Below are 24,144 nucleotides of genomic sequence, written 5' to 3' on the forward strand. Positions count from 1 at the left end.
AAACAAAATTAAAGGGTTTTTTTTAATAACCATCAATATTGCAGGTTTTATTTGTAAATTTGGCACAACTTTACAAAATCATCAAAACTACTTTAAAAAAAAATCGTAGGTTTTACTTGTGAATAAGCGAAAAGTTTTTTTTGTTTCTTTTTTATTTTTATTTATTTATTTATTTTGTGGTAGAATTCTTTAAAGACAATTTATACATCAAGAAAGAGCTTCTAAAATGACGTGGTTTATTGAGAAAGATTTTAACAAAAATATGGTATATAATAATATAAATAAATAAAAATTTTCTTAGGTCACTCGGCCCATAAAGCCCATTTCGAAGCCTATATAGTTATTTCGCTACCCATTAGTCATTTAACAATGGTACATACAAATTATATTTCTCTAGATGGATTAATACCATAAAAGCCATAAGTTTTACACCATAATTCTAAATTAGCCCTAAATGGATTTTTTGTGTCTAATTAGCCATTATGTATGTGTTGACTTTTGCCTCAAACCCTGTTAGCCGGTTTCCCCGGTTTCAGCTGGTTACCCCTTTACAAATAAGGGTTTTACCGTTAGAAACCCATCTTCCATCTCCTACTTCTACATTCTCCGACTTCTTCTTCCACGCATCTAACTTCTTCATGGCTAGTTCATCTACAGGGTCTACAGGGTCAATGACTTCAGGATTTCAAAATGTTAATGTCAATTTCAGGAACAGAAACAACCCCATGGTTTTGTGTCGTTGTGGTGTTGAGGCTAGCTTCTCAATTTCATGGACGGACAAGAATCCTGGAAGAAAATTTAGGGGATGCACCAACTACAAGGTATGTTCTTCACTCTTTGATCCAGTATAGAGTTTTGTTATGGGACTAAGGGCAAATTTGTCATAAAAATGTGTAGTATAAAGTTTTTGAATGGGACTAAGGGCAAATCTATCATAAAAATGTGCACATTTGTTCTTCACTCTTTGATCCAGTATAGAGTTTTGTTATGGAACTAAGGGCAAATTTGTCATAAAAATGTGCATTATAAAGTTTTGTTATGGGACTAAGGGCAAATCTGTCATAAAAATGTGCAGGATCCTTCCAGGTATTGTAAGTTCTTCATGTGGTTGGACCCACCTTTGCCTAGTGAAGATTACAAAAACCTCATGTACCAAATGCATTTAGCTCTGGTTGGGATGGTTGATGGCAATGCTCGGTTGGAACAGGTGAATGTGGATCAAAATAGGAGGTTGATGTTAATGATGAAGCTTATGTTTATCATGGTCATGCTATTTGCAGTGATGTTGGTAACAGGGACTGTATTGCTGGTGAGATTATAGGAAGTTAGGAAGTTAAGTTTAGTCTTTTTGTGAAGTTGTTGGTTAGGTGAAATTGTATTAGATGCTTATTTTGGCACAGTTGTAATAGCATCTGAAAACATTTTGATGGTTGTAATATGGATACCCTTGTAATACATAGTCCTGCGGGACAATTAATATGAAAAGCATTAACCAGAAATTGACAATTTACTATCCATTACAAACTGACATAGAAATTTGAACTTACTACAAACCACAATCTTTATAAACATAATAGCCAAATACATACATGGAGGGTAACAATCAGAACCAAACTTCCAATTTTACAACAATGTTTACAAGCCAAAAGATGATTTCCAAAAATGACAATGTTACTAAAATTTACAGTCAAAAGATAACATGTTGTCAACAAATTGGAAGCTTGTTACCAAAAGATGCTTTCACAAAAAAGGGCTATCAAAAGATTTATGCCCAATTAACCCCCCGTCCATAACAACATCAGTCCAATGTAAGTGCTTTCTTAATTGTTGAACCACCTCCATCTGGATCATGCACTGCTTTTTTCAACTTAATCTTGATAATTCTTTCTGAGGGCTTCCTTTTTTTTTTACCAACGGATCTTGTGTTTCTTGACTGGTCTCTTCATCAACTATACTCTCAGCCAACATCTCCTTCCTCTCTTTTGTCAACTGTGAATAAGAAATTAACATAAACATATTATCATATAATGTTCAAGAAAATTGTGTTAATAATTAAATTTATAACTACACACCTTATTAAAAGCTTCAACAATTTCCCCATGATCATATCCAGATGCCTGCAGATCTTTAATAGTTTCAAAATCTTCATGGTCAACACCTGCCACATTTTGACTTATACTACCATGCACAACCCCTATTCTCCCTACATATTTGATCTTACCTCCCCTCCTTTCCATCATCTTCATTCTCTTCAAAGGAGAAATTGACTGATCAACATCTATCATCTTACCTGCTTCTTTTGATGTGCCCTCAACAGCTTTCATCTTTCCCTAACTTGCTTCTTTTGATGTGTGATCAACAACTTTATTATGTCCTTCATTTACTTCTTTTGATGTGTCCTCAACAACTTTCTTCTTTCCCTTATCTACTTTCCTTGGTGTCTTTGCAATGTTCACAACTAAATTCCCTCCCCCATCTCCCTTTGGTCTACCATTTTTCCTTTTAGGGACAGGGTCACTTGGACCTTCTCCATTCTTACAAGACAGCTTATTATGACCAAGTTCCCTTACATTTCCCACACCTAACAGTCCTGCTAACCTTTGCCTTTTGAGTAGGGAACTTAGAATCCTGACATTCTGTGGCATGTCTTCTTCTCTTTGTTTTTGGCCTTCCAGGCATTCTCCTAACAAGGGGTGGTAAGGGCTTCAAATATTCAATACAGGGCCACATATTACTTCCATTAACAGGTAAGATGTTGTCCCTGTATGTCTCTATGAACTTGTCCTTATGGAACCAAAAGGAAATAAAATCAGTTGGATCTCTATGTGTGAAATTGATTGCAGCTTGAGCATGAACACATGGTAACCCTGATATCTCCCATAATCTGCATGAACAAGAATGAGCATCTAAATCCACTTTGTAAGCTGAATATCCATGCCTTGTCTCAAATAATGCCCCTCCACTTGGTATTACTATCCAGAACCTAAAATTATAAGTAATTAGTAATGTAAATGTATAGACTTAAGATCACAATTAAAATCAAATAAGCATACCTCATATGCTTTCCAAACTCCTTAATCTTCTCTAAGGTGTTTGGGCCATAGTCACCTTTCCATTGAGAAACTATAGCAGCTTGATGATAAAACCTATTCATCAAATAAATCCTGATTTCTTCAAGCATTGTTAGAATTGGTTTTTTTCTCATGTGAATGATCATCGAGTTAAAACACTCTGATATGCCATTCTCTATAGCCTCACAAGCATATCCATGAGAGAAAAATGCCCTACACCAAGAATGTGGTTTGTTTGACATCAGCCATTCATAACCACTGGGAGTTATGTCTTTGATTTTCTTCATTGTTGCTATAAAGTCCCCCTCCACAATACGGTTGGCAGCTTCCCAAAACAGGTTCTTGAGCTCTAACCCAGTGTATTTCTTCCTGAAGTTTGCATAGATGTGCCTGGCACATTGTCTATGTTCAACAAATGGAAGTAGTTCTGTAACATCTTGTAGTAGACTCTGGCATTGAATAAACAAAATTATTATCAATGTATAATAATTAAACAAATTTATAGTATAATTTACCTTGTGCTGATCGGAAATAACCACAAGACCCCTACCACAGTCAAGGTCAAGATCAGCAACTAACAACTCAATAAACCAAGTCCAATTATCTTTGTTCTCTACATCGATCACTGCCCATGCTATTGGATATACATGATTGTCTGCATCTCTTCCAATAGCAGTCAAAAGTTCTCCATTGATCTGACCCTTTAGGAAACAACCATCCAAACCTATCACACGTATGCAACCCCTATTCCAACCATCCTTCAAAGCCTTTAAACACACATAAAACCTTTTGAAATAGTTCATGCCACTTGCATTAGAATCTACTCCCACCTTACAAGTGCTCCCTGGGTTAGACCTGAGGATTTCTGCAGCATAGTCCCATACCTTTGCATAATGTTCTTCTAACTTACCTTCTATCATCTCTCTTGCCTTTGTCCTAGCCCTGTGACATTGCCCCTTGGATACATTTACTGAAAACATCCTAAGTACATCTTCCTTCATCTCAGTTAATGTCATCTTTGGCTTCATAACAATATCCTTCAAGTAATGTTTGGCCAACCAGTTACAACTAACCAAAGTTCCAAAATTAAAATTTCTGGCACATAGATGTATGTCACATATAGATTTAATCTGAAATGTTCGTTCATTATACTTCTAAGCAGCATAAACTCTAAAGGGACATGGGTCTTTTTTATATATTTTCCCACACCTAGCAATCACTCTATGCCTATCACTCTTCATAAACCACAACTGATATCCATTCGCTACCGCATAGTTAGTTAATGCAAACCTGAGTTGAGCAGGGGACTCGTAACACTCTCCCACTACCGGCTTCATTTGTTTCCAATGTATGTCTGGATCATGAACCCTGTACTCTACATCTACTTCACCGTCATTTTGATCATCAATATGATCATGTTCTGGATTCTTAACACCAACTTCATGATCATCATCTCCCATTCCATCAAGAGTCCTCCTTAGCATATTTTCATCACATAACATGTTAAGAAATGGGTCATCAGACAGGTTTGAGGTCGGTTTAAAGGTCTCTGGTGCAAAATCCAGGAAAGAGAAATCTATGAGATCATCATCAGAGTCCTCATCCCTTACATAAACCTTTTCAGGCCCTTTCACCTTTTTAGTTCCAGATGATGAAGCCATCTGTTCAAAATGAAAAATTATACTTGTAAGTGACACTATGGAACTCGATTATGTAAGATAAGAACACACATACACATCAATTTCTTATTGGCACCCCACGTACCTTTCTACTTCAGTGATTATCAACTTCAAAATAGAAGCTTTTTTGCATGCAACAATGGTGTAAGAAACCCTTTTCAAACCCTTCTTCTTCGTAAGACCAACTACAAGAAACCCTTTTTTTGATGCAAGACGTTTCTGTGAAAGGTGATATTAGGTGGTATACGAACTATCAAGTAGTATAGGAGAGTGGTGACCGGCTGCGTACCTTGATCGGCTGTTAACCGGATGATAACACGATTTTGAAACGGGGTCACAATTATTTAGGCTAATTAGACACAAAAAATCCATTTAGGGCTAATTTAGAATAACAATGTAAAACTTATGGCTTTTCTGGTATTAACCCTCTCTACATATATTTAGTTTTACAAGTATACATGATGATAATAATGATTTTATTTCATCCATTTGTCCATTATAAACCTTGGTGACTCCTATAAAATAAAAAAGACAATTAAAATCGTCTTTTACACAAATATCTTGAGTAAATTACACGAATGGTCCCTATGGTTTAGGGTAATTTGTGCGTTTGGTCCTTAACTTATTTTTCTAACTCGGAAGATCATTACTGTTTGTTTTTGTTACACGCTTGGTCCCTGTCTTACCTAAAAAGACTATTTTACTCTTGATTTTTTAATTTATTTAACTAAATACACCCCCAAACCCATCCCATTCACCTTACCTTATTCACCCCACCATTTTTCCCTATTTAAATTATAGTATTTTTAGGTAAAATAGGGATCAAACACGTAATAAAAACAAACAATAGGGACCAAGTGCGTAACAAAAACAAACAGTAAGGACCTTCAAAGTTAAAAAAATAAGTTAGGGATTAAGCGCGCAAATTACCCCTAACCATAGGGACCATTCGTGTAATTTACTCAAATATCTTATACTAGTTATTAGTTAAGTTCAAATGATATGGACTATAACAGAAACCCTAACACACAGAATGTAGAATAAAAGCTCAAAGACAATGTATTCTTGACAAAATTAGTCCATAGCTTCTATATAGATAGCCAGAAACTCAAAAGTTGTAGCTTCTATATAACAATGTTGTAAAAATCCCGATTAGGTCCCGATTAATCTCTGATTAATCCCTAGGCGCTACTCGACCGATTAGAGAGCACCTAGCGATTAATCCATGCATACAAAATGATTGAAACAATAAAACCCGATAAAATTTTAACACTTTGAAGAAATTATATCTCAATAGAAACTATTTGAGGTATGATTAGTGTTGTATTTATCATATTAACCTATTTTGTTATGATATTAGTGGTATTTATGAACTTTTATATGATATTAGTCCTATTTAATTTTTTAAAATCTAACCAATTAGCAATTAATGGTCTTCGATTAATCCCCCGATTAATCTCCGCCTAACCGATTAATCCCTTAACCCCAGTCCACCAACTAGCTAACATCGAACGATTTTTACAACCATGCTATATAGATATAATTGTTCGGAAAATATAGCCTTAAGCTCTTGAAAGGCGTAAAATGATATAAATCATAAAAGCTAGAAGTTATCTAAAATAAACTGTTGGCTCATGAATTTTTTGTTTAAAATAAAAGTTTTAAGGTTGTTTTCAAGAACAAAACTTTTTTTTTTTAAAATCATTTTTTATTAAAAGCTACAACCCTTTCAAAAACATCATGTTAAAACCAATGGGCGAGACACCATGAAACCGTTACAAACACAATTTATCTTTTTTTTACATACACGTTCAACTTCAATAAAATATCATGTACAATAATATTTTCATAACATATATAGATCACATATTCTACATCTAAAATTTTCTTATATACATATATACATGTCTATGACTTCTTGTATATTTTGATATCTCTCCACCTCGATTCCATATATCGACTCGTGTCACTCGGTGCCCCATAAACACCACACTTAAAATACAAGTCTCCGGGACCTTCATCATGTGATTCAAATTTCTTCACATCATTTATGTAAACCATTATTTTTCCTTCATCAACATTGTGAATTAAATTCACCTTGAACCATTTATCATATAAATCAGTAGCAATTACTTCCCCATTGTAATACCTCATGTCTCCATTATAGATCCTTAGTAATATTGTTGTGTTACCTTCAGCTGCACCATGGATTTGCACAATCGTAGCACCCGAAGTTCCATGTGGTACGAATGCATAGCCTTCGAATTGCCAAATCCCCGAAGTGTAGTCTGGCTGCATAGTAAAACATCAAAAACCCGTATTAGCAACAACTTTATTCCCCTATAAATTTAATACAGGTAAAAAAATTCAACTACGAATCACTTTTGTTATCCAATTTGTCACGGGAAAATCACAAAAATAGCAAAAGGGGCAAGAGTTTTTACAAAATTACCATATTTTTAATAAGATGACTGCGAAATTGTTCTTTTAATGACATAACAAGTATAAAAATAAGCAAATTCATTGAAAATTTATGTGTTTTACAAAGATATGAACAATTTCACAATAATATGATTTTTTATTTTGTGTTCTATTGTGAAATTGATAGTTTTATTTACAAAGAATGTCGTATAATCTTATATCTTATATGAATGATAACTTTCAATAAAATTTTCAAGCGTTTTTTAAACCAAAAAGTTCTTTAAAGTTGAAAAAACTATCCAAGGAGTTTCTCAAACCAAAAAGTTTTCAAAGAACTTTTTAATTAACAAATATTTACCAAGAGCTTTTTTAATAATCAAGCGAATCTCATATGTTTTCAACCAATTATAAATAGACAATTTATCGTGGGTTTTATTATTTGTAAATTGAAGAGCTCAATTATTCCAAATATAAAAGAGAGTTTTTCCAATTGTTATTTATGAAAAAGCCATTCTATTTTGAATGCTTTAAGGATTTTAATTAAAAAAAATCCTTGGTTATAGGACATGTATTGATTACTTGTACCGTACAAGCAAACAATGCATATCACTCATATCCCATGTTAGAAAATTTTGATTAAAAAAAGCTTACTTTTAATTGAACTTCGGTTCTAGGTCGTGTGTTGCTTCCACGCTCGAATGGCTTATCGTTTGAATAGACCCAAAACCGATGAATACCGTTATGGAAACTGTATCTGTCTGCTAGTGGGACATTGTACGGTTTCTGGTATATGAAGCTACTTGGTGTTAAGGGGACATTGGTAAACCCTTGTGTGGGATCGATAGCAAACACCTTTAAACCATCATGTAGTAAACTCAAATGTACAACTAAGAGAAGCAGGCTGCAACCACAAACTCTCTTCATTTTCTCTCTAGGGTTTGCTTGATGTGCAAGTGTTGTTGATACATAGGGCAAAGTTAATCATGGTTTATAGGAGGACTGGGAGAGAAAGGTGAATTGTTTTATGGGTATTGTACAAAAGTTGGGCAAGAGAATTTGAAGGGTGTTTGGTTTGATTCTTCCTTTTGTTTTATTTTAATTATTATTTCTGTATAAAATAATATTTGAAATACAAAGTAATTTATGTTAACAATATAAGTAATCATGTGTAATTTATATATATAAAAAAAGTAAGGAAACAGTAACGCAATTTTAAAAGCCGATATTCTAAAATAACAGTTAAGTTATGAAAAAGTATTATAAATTTAGAAAAAATATACATTGCATACATATATACAAACACATCATATCATATCTATTATAAACGTTAACTATTTGCATTATATTTTGATAATAAATTAATAATGTACTAAAAATGGAGAAAATCACAAAAATCATATGTAATATAACAAAATATGTAATATACCAAAGGATTTTCAATTTTGGCCTACTGACATCAAATGTTGTTGCCTTGTTGGATTGTTGCTCCCAGCGAGATATTGAAGTTCAAGTCTTGTTGAAAACAATAGATGTAGATTTCGGAGTAGGATGGTCGGCGGGTAATAGTTCAAAAAAAAATGTTTCATAACAAAATAAAAATCTTAATAAATGTTATAACAAAACCATCACACTCCTAAAAAAAATGAATCACCAACTACTTTCTTTTGTTTTTTTAAGATGAAAAACTCTTAAAATCGTTTGAATCTTTGGTATTATGGTAATGCTTAAATTAGATATGGTTAACTAAATCGTTAAAAAATCTTTGATTTTTTTGGCTTGATTACACACCAAGTAGTGTATCCCACTATAAGATCTCGAACTCATAGTCACTTTTCCAGTGTGAACATATTATCGTGTCTCACCCACTATATGGAACGAGCACATAAGACAAAACCTTCAAAAGAGACGGTGTATCTACAGATAATATGTAGACCTTATCTCCCATAAAAACCACTATAAATACTACCCTCATGGGAAGGTATACGAAACATCATGCTCTCTCTAACTCTCCCAATATTTTGAGTAATCACCCTTTAACTTGGGTGTCGAAGTGTAATGAATCCATCTTGGATTACGATCGACCGTAGCCTCTCTTTTGTGATCAACAGGTTAGGAGAATCATGTAGACACATCATCCTTTATACCCAACTCTCCATTAGATACCTTCTCCCGGACACAATTGCTACACACATCTACACAATGTCTTTGATAACAGTAGTTTGCATCAAACGTTTATAATCTTTCACTTGTTTAGATTTGTACATATAATTATTGTTATACCTCATGTAGACAATTTAGTTTTGATTAAATTATTTCATATACGTTCTTCATAAACATTAAAATATGATGATATCCAGATAGCACAGATTTGACTTATTGAGCCGAGTATGAATCAACTTTTTATATTACATCAGGCTATTAATGGTGACCATGTTCTTCTGAGTCATAGTTTTTGTTTTCTTTTATTTTATGAAGTTTTAGTTTTGAAACACATTTATTATTAGCATGCAGTTAATATGTTAACCAATAATCAAATCGAAAAACCAAGTTAACCAAAATCATATTTTTCGGTTCAAATTTAGGTTCAAAAAGTTAACGAATCATTCTTCTCGGCTGGCCATCCGTAATGTGATTTTAGTTTGGTTAATCATCTATGAATGTCCTTTGATAGAAGTATCGAACTTGGAAATACCCTACATCCTTTTATGTCATTTAGTTATGTTATGTCTCCCTTAATACGAAAGTGTATCTCGTTTAATATGAAAGTGTAAATAGGGGTGGAATTGGTACGATACTAAGTTATTTTTTCTTCAAACCGTGTACCGTACCAACTATACTGGGTATAAGATTTTAGCTACCAGTACCGTACCAAGTGTACTTGGTACCAATTAATTTGGCTACCAACAAATTTGATTGGTATATATTGGTATTTGGTATATACCAAAACTTTTAACTAATATATACTATACATGAATATAAATTGAATTTGTGGACATTTGGCCGTTGCTTCACTCGCTTCTAGTAGTATTTTTTTTTTGAAAACCACTAAAAGGATTAAAAGAGGTCTACCATTAGCAAGTTGCTACCATTAATTGCTACCAGATGGAATAGATTTCTTCCGATCTCATGCACGTCAAAATTAATTGTATTCGTTTTTAAGTTTTAGTGTATGTATCACCGATCTCGTGCACATCAAACAATAAGTATCAAGAAATTTGTTAGTCAACATGTTAGTTTAGTAATTCTAAGATTTGTTAGTTGTTATTCTAATTAAAACATGAAGATATGAAAACTCATAGTTTAGTAATTCTATATCGGTTGGTATGGTACAACCGTGGTATTCAAAAATTTATAACCACTTGGGTTGTGGTGACTTGGTAAGGCATGTGGAAGATATGGTGGATAACCTATTGACTCATGTTCAAATCCTGGCACCACTCAGCCCTTGTGGCCATGGAGGTTCACCTGCAGTGACTCCAGGGCATCAAACAAAGCTTTATGTTTGCAGCGGGGGATTAGTCGGTGCGCGAAAGCTGGCCCGGAAACCCTCGTTAGGGAAGATCCCTTTCCAAAAAAAAAATTATACCGTTACCGTACCAAGACTACTTAATTGGCATATTATTACCAGCCAAATATATTAGCTACCAAAGAACTTGGCTACCGATTTAATTGGTTCGGTTGGTAGCATGTTGGTTGGTTCTATGTTGTACATATTTGTCAGTCTTAAGTGTAAATGTAACCCACTTACAATGTATAAGTGTTATAAATTTAAATTACGATCACATGATTTAATTAACCGATACTTCAATTTAATTATACGTACTTACCAAATTCTTATAAAATTAATGAATTAAGAATGTATATAATTATGTCATTGATTATATAAAGTATAACCCAATTAATTATTAATACATCTATGCCCCTAATCGGAATGGATAAATGGCTCGATTATATAAAGTACAAACCAATTATTTTAATATGATATATACATGTCACTTGTAATGTAGATATAAAGCTTACATATATCTAGCATAATTAAACATATATTCATATCTTATCATATATGACTTACTATATATATATATATATATATATATATATATTATATATATATATATATATATATATATATATATATATATATATATATATATATATATATATATATATATATATATATATATATATATATATATGTTCAAGTTCATTTGAAACCATTCTAATTTTGTGAGACCGTGAGATCAAATCTAAAAATAATTTTAAAATTCAAAATAAATGGAAAAATCCAAAAATTCTTTTTTTAAATATTATTTTCGGAACTTGAATTAACTAAAAAAAATATAAAAAAATATAATAAATAAATAAATAAAATTCCGTTTTTTTTTTTTGAAAAATACGTGAAATATTCAAAATAGAATATTACACTGACATATTCTAAAAAATAATTTTAAAATGCAAAATAAATGGAAAATCTAAAAATTCTTTTTTTAAATATTATTTTCGGAACTTGAATTAACTAAAAAAAATAAAAATAAAATTCTATTTTTTTTGAAAAATACGTGAAATATTCTAAATAAAATATTACACTGTACATATTCTAAAAATAATTTTAAAATGCAAAATAAATGGAAAAATCAAAAAATTCTTTTTTTAAATATTATTTTCGGAACATGAATTAACTAAAAATAAATAAAAAAAAAATGCGTCTCACGGTCTCACAAAATATAGGTGGTCTCAAATGAACCTAACCCTATATATATATATATATATATATATATATATATATATATATATATATATATATATATATATATATATATATATATAGAAAAGTTCAATAGAGAACCATTATTATTTAAGGAACCAATCCAAAGCGTCGGAATTTAAGGCGGTCAACGGCAAAAAGAATAGTTGTAAATTTTTATAATGGACGCACATGTAGCAGATTATAATAAAATTCACTTTCTTTTTTCATTTAAATTTTTTTTAACCCAAGTTTTTTATCGAAAAAAAAAATCCAAACGTACCGTTGTTCACGATTTTTCATTCTCTTACCATAGAAATCCATGATGATATGTAAAAAACAAACTTTTTTTTCGAAAAAAATCCACTTAATTTTCTTATTTTTTTCAATATTTAAGTTTTTTTTATATAAAAAAACTAATTATACCAAAAATATTAATTTTTTGTACTCTATTAATAAACATCAACACCGATTAAAAAAAAAACTCGAACAATGTAGATTCACACTGTAAATCTAAACTGTAAATATTTCAATTTTTAACATTCACGATATGAAAATCTCGAACGGTTCAGATTTACATTGTAAATCTGAAATATTATTATACACACTATGAATCTGAGAAGGTTTACAACAACAACAACAAAAAAAAAAAAAAAAAAAAAAAAAGAAATCTCGATCAGTGTAGATTCACATTGTGAATCTAAACTGTAAATATTTCAAATTTTAACATTCACAATGTGAAAATGCTCCGATCAGTTCAGATTCACACTATGAATCTGATTTATTATTATCCACACTGTAAATTTGAGGAGGTTCACAATGTGAATCTGAACAGGTTTACAATATTAATCTGAACAAGTTCACAATATAAATCTGAACTAGAAAAATCGTTTTTTTAATATTAATATGAATCTATGTTTAAGAAGTACAAAAAATATGAATTTTGATATATTTATTAATTTTTTTCTATAAAAAATAGACCTTAACTTTTTTCATTAAAGAAAACGAAATGAGTTTTTTTCGAAAAAAAAGATCGTTTTTTAAATATCATCATGACCTAAAAAAATTTTAAACGAAAAAAAGTTGTGGTTTTTGTAAATGGTGGATTTTTTGTTATAATCCGGTGTGTGCGTCTAATGTAAAAGTGTACATCTATTTTCTTGGTCGTTGATCGTTATGATTTCCGATGCTCACGATTGGTTCCTTGGTTCCTTGGTTAATTATGGTTTTCTATTGAACCTCACCATATATATATATATATATATATATATATATATATATATATATATATATATATATATATATATATATATATATATATATATATATATATATGTGTATATATATATATATACACATATATATATATATACATATATATATATATATATATATATATATATATATATATATATATATATATATATATATATAGGGTTGAGATCAGTTGAGAACTCAAAATTTTCCGAGAACCCGACAACTAAAAGTGGAGCGTTGGATCAAAAGTAATTTGTTAAGGACATGATCGTCATCTTACCAATCTCATTTAATGTTTATTTTTTTATTTTTTTGTTATTTAAAATATTAATATAAATGTCTAAAAATTTACATCATAAATCAAATTTTCAGATTTTTTTAAATAGTATTTTTCGTTTTTTTTAAATGCATATTTTTTTTTTATTTTTTTTTTATAGAAAACATGTACTTTTGAAAAAAAAATTGAGAAACATATATTTTTTTATAAAAAAAACTGTATTTTTTCCTTCAAAAAAACTGCATTTTTTTTTTTAGAAAAACTGCAATTTTTTTTAAAGAAAACTGTATTTTTTTCAAAAAAAAAAAAAAAAAAAAAAAAAAACTGCATTTTTTAATTAAAAATTGCAAGTTTTTTAAAAGAAATTTACATTTTTTTCAAAAAAAAAAACTGCATTTAAAAACTAACTGCATTTTTAAAAAATAAAAATTAAAATCTTAGGTGCATATATGCATATTTTTTCAAATGCATATATTCATATTTTTTATACTATAATATTCGTAAGTAGATCATAAAAAAGCTCATTTTATTTACCAATTTATAAACACAATATAATAAGTATTTTATTCGATACAAAAAAATGTACAAAATTTCAAAGTATTTTTATGTCTTCGTGTCAATATTTCCATATTTTTCTTCAATTTATCATCTTCACCACAATTTCTTTCAAATCTACATGAAAAAAAATGATTGATGCAAAAACACTCACAAAAATACATATGTGATTAACATATGAATCACAGACGATTTACGTATGAATTACATATGACGTATATGTGAATTACATGTGAATCTCATGTAATTCATATGTGAATTACATGTGAATCACATGTGAATTACATGTGAATCACATGTAATTCATATGTGAATTACATGTGATTTATATGTGAATCACATGTAATCCATATGTGATTTATATGTGAATCAGATGTAATTCATATGTGAATTACATATTGTCACACCCCCGAACCAGACGGCGGAAACGTCCGAGGGCTATCGTGACTCATTGAATACCATCACAATGCATATACATGAAACATAACATTATACATCACCAACATTTAGAATGATACAACTGGTAGCGTTTACATTCATTACATTGTTCAAAACATTACATTCTCAAAAATAACTGTTTGACACTACTTAAACCACAGCAAAACGTCATAGAGTATAAATCATCCTTCACCTTATCTATTACCTGAGAATACAAGTATTTTGAAAACGTCAACATATGAAATGTTGGTGAGTTCATAAGTAGTGTTTGAAATCCAATGTATTGTTTGAAAACCATCAGAAAATCCGATATTTTCTAAAAATAGAATAGTGTAAAAATATGTGATGATCCATGAGTATGCTTGTTTGAATTCTATAGATGTAAGCGTAAGAGTTGTGAAATTCGACCGGTAATTCATAATTGTAATTGTTGAAAACCCTAGGAAAACCCGACGTTTTCCTATCACTTTGCTTTACTTAGTTTGTGTACCGTTGTTTCGTTGCGTTAGAGAAAATCGTTGAGCTCCGGAGGCATTGAGAATACAGTGGGTGGTGAAGTGTTGTGACGTGTGTTAATGAAAACGTCCAATCGACAACCTTACAAGCGATCCCTTAGGCGTCACTCGTAATTCTTCACACAACTCAATCCTCCCGGACTTGTGTAGTCCCACGACCGGAGGGAAGAAAAGAAGGCGCGAAACCCTCGGTATTTCCCCGCGTCGTTCAAGACCATTGCAATTGCGAAGGGCCCGAAGCCCAACCCGCAATCGTGAGTTACAGACTTTACTAGCAGCACTGAAGGACCCTTGGGGACCAGCAGCATGTTTGCCATTGAAAGTCCTTTTACGTTATGTCGGATCGGTAAAACCCAACACTTCGTAAGAGAGAGGTCTTCGGGCCTTAAGATCAGGTCATTGGGCTAGCTAGGCTCAACAAACAAGATTTTACACTTTTGGGGCCCAAAGATGGTGCGTAGACGTCTGTGCACACTCGCATGTATAGTGACTTCCCAATCGTTATTAGTTATGAATCGTAATGTCGTAATGTCATAGTGTCGTCGTGTTAGTAGTTTCAGATTTTTATTGGTTCGAGACCGAACCAATTCGTTTGACAACAACTTTTGGTATTGTAATGTATTGTATTTCGTCGATAGGCGTGGTACCATCATTTGGTCAAATTGCATGTATTGAACTAGCCTTGAGAATTTTCTGTTTTTAGTCCCTCCTTGTTTGTAAAATTTACCCTTTTCACCCCTTTATTTAAAAACTTTCCGGTTTGGTCCTTAAATCAATTTTTTTGACATTTTAATACCAAAAATTATTGAAATAAGCATTTTCCAGCATATTTTTCATAGAAAACAGCTTAAGTCCTTGAAATTGCAGTTTTCTCGGTTATAACCCCTCTTTTTCGCAATTTTTACATTTTTGCCCAATTTGAAATTTTTTTGCAACTTTGGTCCTTTTTAAATTTGAAAAGCATTTTAAACCTTTGAAAAGTACATGGAACACTTACAGTCCACTGTTTTACAGAGAAATGCAGTTTTGGTCCTCCAAAACAGAAAATTTCGCATATTGGGCCTCATTGGGCCGAAAATGTCATCTTTAGCCCAATAAGCTTGGAATTTATGTTTTTAACCCTCCAAATAGTATATTTTCAGAAAATACATTATGTAAACTGTTTTGACTCATCTCACCCATCAGATTTCGAAATATTTCATTTTAGGCCCTTCAACTTTGTATTTTCAACATTTTATGTAAAAAAAATGAGTTTTTAGCCCAAATTAAGTGTTGTCAAGCCATTTGGCTATTTTTCTTAGTATACTTTGCATGTAGTAGTATATTTTATGCTATAATAAAATACATATCTCGGTTTTTAGCATTTCATAACTAGATCTAGCATCAAAATCATACAAAACATACATATAAGCATAGAAATCAACCACAACATACACATAATGATGGATCTACACCTTTGCTTGTATTCTCCCCTACAAAAACTTATAAAAACCGAAAATAAGGGGGTATGAAACTCACCTTGGGTGTTGATTCGGTTTTTGAAGAAAGAATGGAAGAAATGAAGTGATTTTTGGCCTTTGCACTCCTTGATGAAGTTTTCGAGTTTATGGAGTTTTCTAGAGTGCAAGATCACGATTTTTGCATGGATTAGGAAGGGATTTTGACAAAACAAGGAATACAAGTCATAGATCCAAGCAAAACCTTACCTTAGATGATGACTAACTTGCAAGATCCTCTTGAAAGCTCCTAATTTTCGAGATTTTTGGAGTGGGGAGGAAGGATTGGTCTTGAGTGATCTAGAGAGAATGGGATGGATTTTGTGAGTGTGTGTGTGTTGTGTTCGGCCGAGAGTGAGAGGGAGGAGAGGAGAGAGTGATTTGAAGTGATGTGCATACATGGAAGTATGAGATGTTGCATGGATGTCCATTAGGTAATAATGATGTGGCACAAGAAAGTCAAACCCTTCTCTTGGGCTTGCTTTGGGCCGAGAGCATGGAAGGAGGAAGAAAAATTTGGGCTTTTTGCTCTTAAGCCCAATATTAGAGTTAGTCTTAGGTATTTATTGGCCTCATAAAATAAAATTGTGATTTTTATGTTTTAATAAGCTAGATTGGGTTAATCATGGATCAAAGCTTTCAATTTATTTCATTCTAGGCCCAATATGGCCCAAAATATTGAAATAAATGAATGTGGGTCCAATTAGAGCCCAATTAGGGTTCTAAGCCCATGATAGTCCAATTGGAAGCTTATTGGTCCATTTGGATCCAATAAGGAAGTTCTAGTCCAAAATGGACTTAACAAGAACTTCTAGGGTTTTCCAATTGCTTGATGTAGTGAATTGGGGTTTAGTTCTCCATTGAGTAAGCATCATACATGCTTTTGAGTTTTTGATTTCTACATTTACTTGAGTATAGTGATTACAAGACGTAAAATTTCTAGTTGTGACACATATAATTCATATGTGAATTACATGTAATTTATATGTGAATCACATGATTAAAACTAGGTAATATTGTGAATTTATATTGAAACTAGGGAAAAGCTTACTTTATAGGCCTGATTTGAAACTAGGGAAAAGCTTACTTTATAATAAGATGCTATTTCATGCTTTGTTAACATATTCAGTGCAAATCTGGCCTACAGTACAAATACTCTAAAGAGTGAGTAGTGTACCTCAATCCACACTGCAAGTTTTGGCCTACCCAACTTAATATCATAATTTTTTCGCATCTAGCAGATATGGCTGAAATCTTTTGATAAATGGAGCATAAGCTATATCCACATATACATTAATTATTAAAAACATCTCATTAGTCAACAACATCAGTTATTAAAACTCAAAAAATGTTACTTAATGCTTTGACATTAAATTATCAAAATATCATAAACATAATGACTTTCAACCAAAAACTCAAACTGAAATTTTGCAATAACTTGTATATAAGAAGAAGAGAAGGAGTTAACCTTCGATGAAGCAAATGACACTTTTAATCGGCTTCTCTGTACAAATCGGATGCAGAATAGAAGATCAGAGATACGAAATCACCTCTAAACCCACCGAGAAAGTCATGGACAACATGAACCTCGAGTAGATTGTTTACAAAAACAGCGAAAACGAAATTCGCTATTAGGAGGTAGTGAGAAATAGGTATTAATGATAGGTTTCTAAACAATCCGTGAACCAAAATCAGATCGATATAGAGACGAAGTTGTCATTTATTGATATAGAATGGTATCGATCGACCGGTTAGCGGATTCTCCATGGATGATCTAGCGATTAACATGTGTAGACTGGAAATCATTTCGTTCTGAGGCTTTTAATAGAAATTGAGATTAATCTCGATCATTGGAGGACCGCACATCATTTGATGATAAGTTGATGTATGTTGATCTCCCTTAACATCTTCATCTGGTGAAGACGATGATGAAAATGCTGATGAAGACATATTGCTTAGATGAAATATCAGTTGTACCATCTGATGATCTATGATTGGTGATCCCTGGATTGGGGCAAATCGTAAGAAAGGGGAAGAGTGAGAGAGAGAGAGAGAGGGGAGAGATATATTATAAATTTTGTTTATCGTATTGTAAATTAATTAGGATATCATATTGTAATATAATAGAATATAATTGAATTATACATTTGTATTTCCTATAATACCCTTGGTTTTATTTAATTAAGATACCCTCAGTTCTATATATCTTTATTTATTTACAAAAATACCACAAAACATCTTGATCATTCATTTTTTTGATCTAACGCTCCACCTTTAGTTCTCACGAAACTATGAGTTCTCAAATGATTCTTGCTCTCTCTCTCTCTCTGTATATATATATATATATATATATATATATATATATATATATATATATATATATATATATATATATATATATATATATATATATATATATATATATATATATATATATATATATCGCACAATAATTATGTCACTTCTTATATACTCATTGATTTTCGTCGACCGAACACTTCTATGTATTCAAAGTTTTTTGACAACTCAGCATATAAAATCAAAGTGAAGTAAGAAGAAAACCATTAAACAAATTACGAAATCCATATGTATATAAGCAATTTTAGGGAGTAAAAAAGCATATGGAGAAGGATTTATAATCTGAGATGAGTTCTTGTTGGCAATGGATAAATGATGGTATCAATATGTTGAACCACTTCAAATGAGGTTGGTTTGTTTATTTCATATTAAAATGAAATAATAGAAATTTGTATAAAACTAAGAGTTAGGTATGAAAATTTATTAAATGTAAGTTAAACTGGGATACTCTTTAGCATGATAAAAAAGTAAGGATGTAATTGGGGGCAAACGGGACGGGGAGTGCATCCCCGCCCCCAAAAAAAAAATATTCCATGTTCCCCCGCCCCACCCCGCCTCCACCTCCAAAATGCCCAACTTTCCTACTCCCGCCCCGCCCCGAATCCACCTTATTTACCCCCCCCCCCCCCCCCCCCCCCCCCCCCCAAAAAAAAAAAAAAAAAATATTTTGGGATGCATTTTTTAGGCTAAAAGATGTTTGAGCTAAAAGAAACTATTTTATAGATAAAAAATATTTATTTATAATAAAATTTTACACATTAAAAACAAAAAAACAAAAATTATGGTATCTTAAAAACATGTTTTCTGTTGCCTCCGCCCCTTCCCCACCCCTGATTTCTTTTAATAAATACCACAGAACGGAACCCTTGTCTTATGAACTTTTTGACATCCCTAATAAAAAGAGTGTCTAAGATAGTAAATGAAAGATGAATGCCATAAAATTAACTAGTTAACGAATTACGTGAAGCGTTTGTTTTTTTTTTTTTCCTTAATAATTATCGGAATTTCATGTATGAGAAAATTAGGATTAGAAACATTCAAAATCTCCATCAAAGTTTCGTACAATCAACTATGGAGAAAATTGATGATGAAGTGATGTTTTAAAGATGTGATAATAATTAAAACTTCATGGAGCCATTTAGAAAATCCATAAATTTTAGATTTGACTCAACCTTTAAACCCTAGATAATGGAAATGAAAGAATTATGAGAGAAAACTATATTAACTCATTAGGAAATGGAGATACAATGATTAGTTGTTCAATACTTCCGCTTATAGTTTCAAATCCACCATTCTAGAATGAAATTACCATTTCTAGAGCTCCGAGCTCTCTTTAAATTCAATTGAATGAAAACGAGAGATGGAAGAAGAGTTAGGATTATATTTATATATTTATACGTATTAACCTACTAGTTTTGAAACTCGTATATTATACAGGTTGATTGTAACAAAGTGTTTAATAAGAATGATTAAACGGAAAGTTTATATGAATTTGAAATTTGAAAAAAAATGAAAATTATGAGAAAAAAATTTTAAAAAAAAAACTTGCCAAAAAAAATTAAAATTAAGTGTTTAGTTGTCAGAACCGTTTACTAAACGAGTTAATCATAACAAAATGTTAAATACAAAGGTTTAAACTTTAAATTTATTTAAAATTATTATAGTTTTTATGATATATTTAATTTATGAAAACTAAATTAATGATATATTAAAAGATAAAAAATAAAACAAATAACAAATAAAAGTTAAATATTTCAAAATTATAACAAAATAACATACGACAAATTGAATTAAAAAACTTTATTTATTAATTTATTAGTATAGATAACCCCATTTTAAATCTCTCATTTTAATCTCCAAGTCGCAAGACTTTTAATGTAAGTTCTACTATTTACTATTTTTTTTTCTAGTCAATCTTCATCCTAACAAATAGGTCCTAAACAATTTCAATTTGAACCCAAAACTTTGACTACTTTTCCATTTTAGTTAAATATTGATTATTTCCTATTTTTAATCCAAATTGACAATTTCCAATAAATATCTAATCTAGATCTTTATTAACTTATCTACTTATCTTTATCTTCTTTTTTTTATTCTGTTACTTTGTAAATTATTTATTTATTTTATGTTAAAAAAAAATAATTTCATCAAAATGCAAAAACTAGCTCAACTTGAAGATATTACAATTATCCATCACTTATGGTGCATGGTATACACATCTTCAAATCCACTCAACATACTTATCACATTAACTCCACATTAGCTCTAAGCTCTGTCATATTTTCTCTCTCATATCTAAAGTTTTAAAAAGTTAGTCATGGTTCCGTCATGGCGCGTCACAGTTTCAAGGTTTGCACCTGCCATCAAACTTTTCCAAAACACCGCCTTAACTTATATATGTGTATAAAATGAGTAATAGTTGAAAATAACTATAAAAATATTAATTATATAGAAAATTGTCGTCTTAAGTCACGCTTTACAAACGTTGTGACTCGCTAAGGCTCAGAAAAGTTTGAGGCTTAACATTGCCGCCAAGTCACACTTTACATTATTTAGAACCTTGCTCATATCTTTTATAACTTTCCCAACCTACTACATATTAAAATTGATATTTCCTATTTCTTTCAACTCATTCAACCCACTTGTCACAAAAAACACAATTAAAGAAAAAAACCACAATTAGAATCCTAAAATGATAATTTAAATTAACTAGCAAAGTAATATCAGATTAGCAGTTCATCAATCTCTATACGATCTCTTTGGATTGTGTTTCTCATACGTATATTGCTTGAGTTGACATTATCCTGAAAGAAAACATGTGCAATACGAGATAATACAACTACCAAATTAGTGTTGGCAGGTTCATCGCCGAATGAAGATGAACTGTTTGCGATACTTTTCATTACTATTTTTCGGATGTTTTGAATTCATTTTGTTGAAAGGTTAGAGAAAAAGAGTGCAAGTAAAGAATGTTGGAATGAAATTAAGAGAAAATAGAATGAAATTGAGATAGAGTGAAATTAAATTTGATTGAGGGTTTGATTGGTATATATAGGTAAAAAAGATTTAGAAAAATTATTTTCTTTGACCTAGTCAACATCAAAGAATGTGAAATAAAAGAAAATTCCAGCAAAAGCCAACCAAAGTCACGAGTTTAACAACCCATAAAGTGCTTCATCCCCGGGACCGATTTATAGCCGAATCGAACCACCGATGGTATCGCCAACCCAAATCTTGAAGCCGTTGTTTACACCCTCGACCCTTAGGAATAATTTTGTCCTTAGAATCATCAGGGAAGCTAAAGGCAATCATTTTCTAACTTAGATAAAATAAATACAAAATTACATTAATGGTCAATGTGGTTTACTAAAGGTCACATACTCATTCATTGTTATTTTTTTTATAAACATGGTCCCTGTGGTTTCCAAAACTTTCGTAAATGATCCTTTCTGCTAAAACCGTTAGTTTTCGTCCATTAGTGTAAGGGTAATTTTGTCTTTTCACATAGCAGGGACCGAGTTTGTGACCATGGGTATAATAAAGGACCATTTATGTAAAAAAAAATTCTATATTTTATGTTTGTAAGTTTGTGGCTTGTCCACCCTTTTATTTTTTTAAATGTCACTTTGACCCCTTCAATTTGAACTTTGTAAAATGTTATTTTCATCCCTCGATTTTTTAAACTTTGGTATTTTTCTCTCGTACTATAATCTGATTTTAACATCCCGATTATGAGATATTTTCAGTTTTAACCCTAAGTATGAAGCTTATTTGCATTTTAGCCCTTGTGTACGAGAAGTGTTGTAAAATGGCCCATAGTGACATTTTTGTAAATTATGGGCGGAGGTCACGTACGTTGGACATACATAGTACACGTTGGGCGTACGTGCCAGACCCTCATCCCTAATTTTTAGGGTTTAGACCCTATTTAGGTATCCTTAAGTCCTCAACATGTCTTCTTTCATTAGCATCCAACCCACTTTTATCCCTAAGAAAACCTAAATCCATTTTAGAGTACTCTTGAGCATTTTGTGTGTGTTTTGGTAACCTTGAAGGAGAAAAGAAGAAGAGAATATCACCTTGGAGGAGTAGAACTCTTTAGATCCAGAATAACAGCACCATTTTGCATCATTTGGAGGTAACAAGCTCTAAACTTAATTAAGAGTTGTTTAGATCTTGTTTAGTTATAATATGGTGTTCTTTTAGTGTAACACCATGTTTCGAGTCATTCCATAATTTGGGGTTGTGACCCGAAGATCAAGTATCATAAGGCTTCGGGCTTTAGGAAAGAGAGGTTTAGACCCATTTGGATGTAGGTAATGTAGATTATGTGATCCAAGAGTTTGGTTTGTGCTTTGGAGTTAAAGGGTAAAATGGGAAAAGTGGTGTTTCAGAATTCTCTTTAAAATTAAGGGTTTTAATTTGATGTATTTTAAATCAAAAGTAGTTAGATAGGGTTGTAGATATCCTCAATACCTTTTTATATGTAACAACCAAAAATTTCAACAAAATTTAAACTTTTCAAAAACAACCCATTTTAATAATGTTATTACAAAAATGTTTGCAATACATTTATTATCAGAGTATTCCCAGAACCATGTCATAAACATAAACACGAGGAGCGGTACGATCACGACTTTGCCTTGCCACGGTCTCCTGAAGAACCTGAAAAACATTTAAACCACAACTGTAAGCCCGAAAGCTTAGTGAGATACCCCCAAAATACCAACCACATATACGCCCTTCCAGGCTACGACCTTCCGGTCCAAAACATATTGCCTTCCGGCCTATAACATAGTGTCTTCCGGCCCATAACATAAATAACATACATAACATAACAGAACATAGAACAACCATGCATATCGGGTCTACTGTGTGACTGGTTCGCCGTATCGGGCCTTCAGTCCACTGGGTCCATCCTCCGAGTCTAGTCATGTCCTTCGAGTCTGCGGTGTGGTTGGTCCGCCCGCACCGGGCCTTCAACCCACCTGGTCCACTCTCTGAGTCTACAGTATGACTGGTCCACCTGCATCGGGCCTTCAGTCGGCCTGGTCCACTCTCCGAGCCTCGGCACGTCTGGTCCGCCCTCATGGGGCCTACAGCCTATCCGGACCGCTCGCTGGGCCTTCGGAACAACCGGTCCGCCCTGGGTATCTTGGCCTACAGCACAAAGCAGGACCCGCCTCAACCCAACTCCAGTCCAAACAACCATGTGCACATAACATACAATCATATAACAGTTCATAGTCAACAAGCCGATCAAGCAGATCACATAACATATCATTACCCTAACAAGGATACCGACCTAACCGGTCACTAGCATAGCATCACCC

The 24,144-nt window shown here is 32.0% G+C and overlaps 2 protein-coding genes across 2 annotated transcripts; one reads left to right on the forward strand and one right to left on the reverse strand.

Moving 5' to 3' along the window:
• Positions 1–74: 74 nt before the first annotated feature.
• LOC145002003 (uncharacterized) lies at positions 75–1,485 on the forward strand. Its single transcript, XM_078961322.1, has 3 exons — positions 75–821; positions 1,076–1,207; positions 1,281–1,485. The coding sequence occupies exons 1-3, from the start codon at positions 483–485 to the stop codon at positions 1,281–1,283; spliced, it is 474 nt and encodes a 157-aa protein (XP_078817448.1). The 5' UTR covers positions 75–482; the 3' UTR covers positions 1,284–1,485.
• A 5,173-nt stretch (positions 1,486–6,658) lies between these two features.
• On the reverse strand, positions 6,659–8,095 carry LOC145003073 (citrate-binding protein-like). The gene is made up of 2 exons (XM_078962223.1): positions 7,823–8,095; positions 6,659–7,042 (listed from the first exon to the last, which is right to left on the reverse strand). Exons 1-2 carry the CDS (start codon positions 8,093–8,095, stop codon positions 6,659–6,661), a joined length of 657 nt encoding a protein of 218 aa, XP_078818349.1.
• Positions 8,096–24,144: the final 16,049 nt, after the last annotated feature.

Source organism: Lactuca saligna, chromosome 6, assembly GCF_052625555.1.
Source record: "Lactuca saligna cultivar CGN05327 chromosome 6, ASM5262555v1, whole genome shotgun sequence".
NCBI lineage: Eukaryota > Viridiplantae > Streptophyta > Magnoliopsida > Asterales > Asteraceae > Lactuca > Lactuca saligna.